This window comes from Oculina patagonica, unplaced genomic scaffold (assembly GCF_052425735.1).
Source record: "Oculina patagonica isolate OP01 unplaced genomic scaffold, crgOcupat unplaced1035, whole genome shotgun sequence".
Taxonomy (NCBI): domain Eukaryota; kingdom Metazoa; phylum Cnidaria; class Anthozoa; order Scleractinia; family Oculinidae; genus Oculina; species Oculina patagonica.
Window position 1 is genome coordinate 1 of NW_027557013.1, and position 7,366 is coordinate 7,366.

Here is a 7,366-nt window from a genome sequence, read left to right on the forward strand (position 1 = left end):
AGAGGAGAGCAAAACCTTGAAGAATGAGTGTTCTTCTTATGCATTTATGCTTGTGCTTGTGTTTGTGCCCTTTACTTATGTTTCTATGAATAGTAGCTTTCAACTGTTTGAAGGAAGCAATGCTTTATAGCGAATACAATTATACTTCTATATTCTACAGATGTTGTCTCGTTTTTCTCAACTATCTATCCCAACTCCATCGGCCTTTAAGAGACTGTGTCATGGCTGAGTTAAGTTATTTTTAAGTTTTTCTTTTTACTCGCTATGAAACTTAATGTTTGCAAAGAAATTATTTCTATGGAATCTAAATGACAAAACCATAGCTTCATTGCAACCAAATGCGTTAAAATTTAAAATTACAAGAAAACAAGATTAAGTTTGAAATTTGGCCTAATAGCATTTCAAAAACCATATTGCAATCCGTTTCAATCTTTTTTACTTTTGGCCGTCCATACCTTAAAATGTTCCTTCACTGTTTAAAGCGGTTATTTTTATATTCTACCCAATTTGGTGACCATTTTCTTTGCCCATATTTGGCTAGAGCCCGTGGCACAGCTCCTTTAAATTCCCGCCAATCAGTAGGTAAGTGACAAGTCATTGTCAATGTCTGATTTGTTACGGAAAAAGGAAATATAGCATGTTTTTCTAAACAAAACAAAAAAAGGATTTTGTGACAATCGAGAGATTATGTTCTTTTTTTCACAATTTGTCAAGAAACGAAGGGAGAAAGGCGTAATTACCAAATAAGCAACATATCGTGGTTTTTATTATTAGTTTCCAGTATTTCTCAACCAACGGAAAAGGTACTTGTCTCAAAAATCAGTCTTGCCATTGATAATTATTCCTGTCAATTAAGACAGCTTTCAACGACATTAATAAATGATGAAGTAGTTTCGAGCCTATTGTGTTATGTACAACATTGAGCTAAGCCTTTCAGTTTTGGCCATTTCGAGTCTAATCTAAAACGTACGGAAATTATTCCAACCACGTGAAGGTGGGTCTAACTAAAAGCACTCTATCTTCTTTCAGTTCACTAGTGAATATAAAAAAAGTTCAAAGAAAATGCCAAGTGGAAATAGAACTAGCGGCAGCTTAATGTGATTTTTATCTGCTCGATAACGGTGGTACTCAAATGCAATTTGTTCCAAATGGATCGCTTTATGAATGCACAAAAAGCGTTTTAGTTGATAGAAAGTGCATTTCGAATACGGCTTCTACTCGGATTCTTTTATATATTTTTAACTGGGTAAAAATGACTTTTTTTTATAAAATGTTTTTTCCACATCATTTTAAAATTTTGGCTCATAAATAGATTTATTAAAAATTATTACCTGCATTTTATTTTAAATTCATCGGTAACATAGAACAAACTGAATGTATGTCTGTAACTAAAATTGATTTGCAGTCTGGATTCACAGTTGACCAAGTCATAAAACATAATAATATTTTTTTACCAAAAAAGTAAAATGCATGAATTAACTGATAAGATCAGCAAGGCGTCTCATCCAAAGAGAAATAATAACTCTCTGATAGCTTTAATTACTTCAGACGAACATGTACGGTGACAATTTCAGTAATCACGCAAAAATCAGGGATAAGAGGTCTTAATTTCAAAAAACGCACTTCAACTAAAGAAGCTGTATTTCCACGAGGATTTTTTATAATTACAAATGGGGTGACATTTGTCCTTGCTATTTTTGACATTCATGCTTGATGTTAAGTACATAGTGCATCTTTAAATTGGAAGGCTCTTAGCAGGTGCCAGAACCGAAAAAAAAACAATTGAACGTTATTCGTAAAAATAATTCATAAGCCATTTTATAAAAAATCCTTACTGATTTACTTTACCCTTTACTTGTGGAATATAGATTTACAAATTCTTTTTGCAAGTCCCAATACCTTGCTTAAAACATTGCGTCAAAGGCGGTTAAAATGCCACAAACGCATGAAAACGGAAGAGCACGGTTCCAAAATTCCGGGTCTTTCTACATGTTTCTAGGTTGGTTAGCTACACGTAACAAAAAGCCAAAATTATAACTTAGCCGATTCTCACAGGGACCAGTGGTCACTGGTATGAATATATTGTAAATCCAAATTGAAACGATCTTTATCTTTACTTGAGTGAAAGTAATTCCCATTTGCTTTGGTTCCTTATTAGGACTATTAGTAATTGCATGACTTAAAAAATTTGCGTCACCTTCTCAACCAATCAAAAGTAAAACCAAAACCAATCGTGACTTGCTCACTTATGTTTTTCCTCGAACCGCTCCAGCTTCAAATCTTCCTATTTCGCTCCTCCTTGCGCTATGTTTTCAGAAAACATGAATCAATCAAATTCGACCTTTACGACAACACAACTTCCTGAGATCTTAACAAAAACTGCTGACCACATACATCACTATGAGGAAATTCATTCCGATGACGCCACATGGATTCTGACGTCAGCATTTATCATTTTCACCATGCAGTCTGGTTTTGATCTGCTGGAAGCAGGGATGGTATCTAAAGAAAAATGAAACCAACATCATGGTCAAAAACGCTGTCGATGTAATCTACGGCGGGTTTGCCTATTGGTTGTTCGGATTCGGTTTTAGCTTTGGTCGTGATGAAGGAACGACGGCATTTAATGGCTTCGGTAAATTTCTCACCGACGCGGACGATGACGAGATGGGTCACGTGTTCGCTAAGTATTTCTTTCATCTGTCGTTTGCCACGACTGCGACGACAATCGTGTCAGGCGCGATGGCGGAGCGTGTCGAGCTCAAGGCGTATATTTTGTTTTCGTTTATCAACACGTTGACTTACTGCTTCCCCGCGCATTGGGTATGGGAGCCAAAAGGCTGGCTTTACGAACTGGACGCCGTCGACGTGGCAGGCTGTGGACCCGTGCATTTGGTTGGCGGCACCAGTGACTGGGCAGCCACGCTTTATCTGAAGCCGCGCTTGGGAAAGTTTGACGAGAATAATCGCCCCAGGCCTAACTTGATGACTTCGCCAACTAATGTCATGCTTGGCACGTTTATGCTGTGGTGGGGGTGGCTTGGGTTCAATTGTGGAAGCACGTTTGGAATCACGGGAGGAAAGTGGAAATTGGCTTCCAGGTCAGTTAAGGCATTGCCAGTTATTGACCATGATTCAATGAGCTTTGTACTTTATTCATTGAGTTATTCGTGTTGTCAAGCATCGTTCAACAGAGTCGAACCATCACTATTTTTGGCGAGTCTCTATACACTCAGTGAGGTGCAGTGGCCTAAAGAATAGTGTGCTTGAGTGACTCGGGATCGAACGGTGTTGGCTAGAGCCCTGGCTAGGGTCATAGACAGATAGTTACAATTTAAAACGTTAAACGTAGAACCTTGCGGATAAAATCCTTAGTTCCAGCTAAGCTGTGTATGTTCCAGGAAATTGCGTTTCAGTGTTTCGCGGCGTAAAAACTAAAACAATCATTGTGTTGTGTCCTTCGTTAAGATACTCTACTCCAATAGTCCCTCTCTTCACCTAGATACTGATGTATGGGCACCGGCGTATTAAATGCTGCGATGGACTAGTATTGCATGCGGTGGAGTGGGGTAAAAATATTCCTAGTCTCTTAGTGCTAAAAAAAAAACGGGATAGCCTCCGGCCTGATGCGTTACTACGAAACAAACGCAGGCTTAAGCTTCGAGGTTCTTGAAATAACATTTAAAATTGGCCCATAATTAAACAACTTTACCAATTTTTTTTTAAAAAATGATATAAAGCAGCAAGTAATGGTATTATATCAATCACCCATTGATTGCCGTTTTCAATTCCTATTCAGAGCCGCAGTGGTAACTCTTAATGGCGCGATAGGAGGAGGAATCTTCTCCACTGCATTCAGGTGAGTGGAGTAACTTTCCTCTGAAGAAGGAAATTCGAGGAAGTAGTTTCATGGGAGGCAAGCGTGGCCGAGTGGTTAAGGGCGCTGGTGTTGTAATCCGGAGGTCCCCTGTTCAAGACCTGCCCCTGCCACTAGCTGGAGTTGTTTCTCGGTTGTCCCGAGTTCAAATCCTCGACCACGCTTTGTATATAGCCAACTGGCCTGCCAGTTGGGATTTTTGACCATGTTATGTTCATTTAAAATATTTGTTTTCTCTGTTTCAGTGGCATGCCTGTAAACTAGCTATCTTGAAGCTAAGTGCATGGCCACTATAAACAACATTTACATTATTTTAATTTACAGTTACATTAAAGAAATTCTTTCTTTAGAATTTCGAGTACTTCACCGATTAAATTCAGATCTCCAAGGAGATCCGAATTGAGAAATATCTCAATTTATCGTACACATTTAGTTTGATATAAATTGACAGGTCTAACAGATTTTAGTCTCAGTTAGGGCACTGAGGACAGAACACCGATATTTTTAACCGCTAAGGCCTCGTTAAGGGTAGCACGTGAAGAACTTATATACTGTGTTGGCGGTCTAAACCAATTACGCATAAAAATGGTATCTTAAAGGTGCCAAAAAACTTAAGCCACGGCCAGATTGTTTTTTTAGGAGTTTATTTGAGATTTTTGTACAAGCTCCCTGCCCCTTTGACATGAAGGTTCTCCGGGGCTTTACTCCGCAGCAATATTAAATGTGTACTTTTATTTTTATCTCTGTAGTTACCTGAGGCATAAGAACAAGCTTTTTGATTAACGTCTTTGTGACTGGAATTATTTCCGGACTTGTCAGCATAACTGGTAAGGGCCAAAAAATGGTCTCGTACTTGTAGAAATACAGTCGAAGCTCTCGTAAGCGGACACCCTCGGAACGTGAAAAAAGTGTCCGTAACTGGAGCTGGCCGCTTAGGAGAATGGTTCTCATAAGCGGCCACTAAAAGTGTAGGGGATAGATGGCCGCTTCGGGAGCTTGCCCAGCTAACAATAACCAGGCGGACCCGGGCGGACGTGGATGACGCCAAAACAAACACTAAAATATGGTACTGTTATTACTGTAAAATCATTGTTACGAACGGCAATGTGAAGTTGATTGATAAAAACAAGATACAGAAGTTTTTATAGGATTTTCTTTGGGGTGTCCGCTTACAGGAGCGTAAAAACAAAGAAAAAGTCTAATTCGTAATCTATGAAAGTGTCCGCGGCCGCTTACGGGAATGTCCGCTTACGAGAATGTAAAAATATAAATTTTGTATGGGAGTAAAAACGGGGTTTCAGATAAGGCGGCCGTAAATAGAACTGTCCGCTTACGAGAGTGTCCGTTAAGAGAGCTTCGACTGTATAAAAATACGTCTTGATCCAGGAAATAATTATTAAAGGATTCGGCTATGCATAACTAGCGGCTACTGTAGTGTGTTTAGATTTTAAAAAGAAAAGAGGCCACGAGCCAAGCGGCCCACACTGCCGGAGCTTATCCCAGTTTCCGTAGCATTAAGCGGCTAGGAATATTTTTACTTTACCCCCCCCCCTGAATGAGATGCTAGTCAATTGTAAGGTTCCCCCCAGCGTTATGTCGCCGGTACCCATTTATACACCTTGGTGAAGAGAGGCACTATGAGAGTAAAGTGTCTTGCCCAAGAACACAACACAGTGACTCCGGCCGGGGCTCGAACTCGGACCACTCGATCCGGAGTACAGCGCGCTAACCAATAGGCCACAACTCCTCTCGTATGTCTAGATTTAGCCCTTCGTTATTTCGAGGTTTCACTGTACTATTTCAAAAAGAGTAGAAACGTTTTCAATCAATTTTTCTTTTTCTCCCATTAAAGCGATTTGTCCTGTTGTGTCTCCATGGGAAAGTCTGCTGATCGGTTTTATTGGCGGCGCCATTAGCTGCTTTGGAGAAATCCTTCTCGAACGCATGTGCATTGATGATCCCGTGCACTGTATAACCACTCATGGCATCACTGGCTTGTGGGGAGTGGTGGTGGTGGGATTCTTTGTCGAGAGGAACCCTTTGATGTCCAAAAACTATGGCGTTTTCAAGGGAGGTAGTTGGAAAGTCCTTGGTGTTCAAGTTCTTACCGCTGTCAGCATCGTACTGTGGACGCCGGTGACAACATTAGTTGAGCTTTACGTCATTGATAAGTCAGTTAGTCTGCGCATGTCACGCGAGAAGGAGCTCGATGGCGCTGACAAGTGGGAACATGGGATTGTTTTGAATACAGACCATAATATGTTGAGTGCGACGTGTGAATGGACGGTTAATACTTCTGGTGAAACATCTTCAAATGGCATTCAGGGTCAAAAATTGATTATGGAAAACATCTAGGATAGGATGGGCATGGACATTTTTGAGCATTAGCAGAACATATACCGTAAAATTCCGGTTATAAGCCCCCCGCTTCTTATAGGCTGCCACATCCGGTTATAAGCCGCCCCCCCCCGGATATAAGCCCCCCTTTGCTGGATGACAGCGCTTAACGGGGCGAAATGCTGCTTTATCACAACGCGTTTTATTCCGCTTATAAGCCCCCCTGGATATAAGCCCCTCCGTTTATAAGCCCACTCAAACCCCTTTTGGGGTTGTATAAGCCCAGGGCTTACAATCGGAATTTTACGATATTATGTACTTCTGTTAGTTGAGTTTAAAATTCTTCCAAGCAATATCTAAAGCTAACATATGTGTAGCAACTAGGTAGAATATACGTTTAGTGGCCACTAACTGTGTTCGTACTCTGACTGCAAATCTGTACATCTGATTGGTTGATAGATCACTGAGTATCGAGTTGCCCTTGAAAAGGAAACATTATTCTGGCTAGTAAATAATAAAGATGGTAAATTTTCAGCTCGGTAATAAATAATGAAGATAAAGTGTTTAACATGACTCGAGCATGGGACAAAGAAAAATTCTGAGTCCCCGACGGAAATCGAACCCGTAGCCTCCCAGAATACCGGTTGGGCGCTCTAACCAACTAAAATGGCCCAGCTCACAACGAGCAACGGGCAGCTCCCATGCTCGAGTCATGTTGAACACTTCATCTTCATTATTCTGACTGCTGCATTTTATAGCGTCTTCTAAAAAACATTGAACTCTTGCTAGTAGTCTATTTGTGAGTTATAAAATGTTAAAAAAAAAACAATAGAAATTTGCTTCGAAAACGTTTGTAAATGAGATGTGACTGATCTTTTAATATATAACAGCTTTATGCCTTGGTGAAATTGCAACAACTTGAGTAAACATTGATAATGTCCTTGCGACTCCATGTGTCTATTTCCCACTTGAAAATTTTAAAATAGTTTTATTGCGGGCGACCGCTGGAGCCCGCAATCACAATCTCAACGTTGTTTTTACGCATGCGCGTCATGTATATAGCCAGATCCTTTCCCGATTTTGCGATCTTCCACTACTAAGAATAAATGGAATGACAAGAATTCTTTAAAGATGGCCGCCGCGTTGGCCAGT

General features: G+C 40.3%; 1 protein-coding gene across 1 annotated transcript; it reads left to right on the forward strand.

The window, feature by feature from the left end:
• Nucleotides 1-906: 906 nt before the first annotated feature.
• LOC144639541 (putative ammonium transporter 3) lies at nt 907-4,702 on the forward strand. The gene is given in 5 exon segments (XM_078498835.1): nt 907-994; nt 2,317-2,504; nt 2,506-3,101; nt 3,800-3,859; nt 4,627-4,702. Coding segments are annotated over 4 exon segments (873 nt in total). The 5' UTR covers nt 907-994; nt 2,317-2,321; the 3' UTR covers nt 4,661-4,702.
• The last annotated feature ends 2,664 nt before the right edge of the window (nt 4,703-7,366 follow it).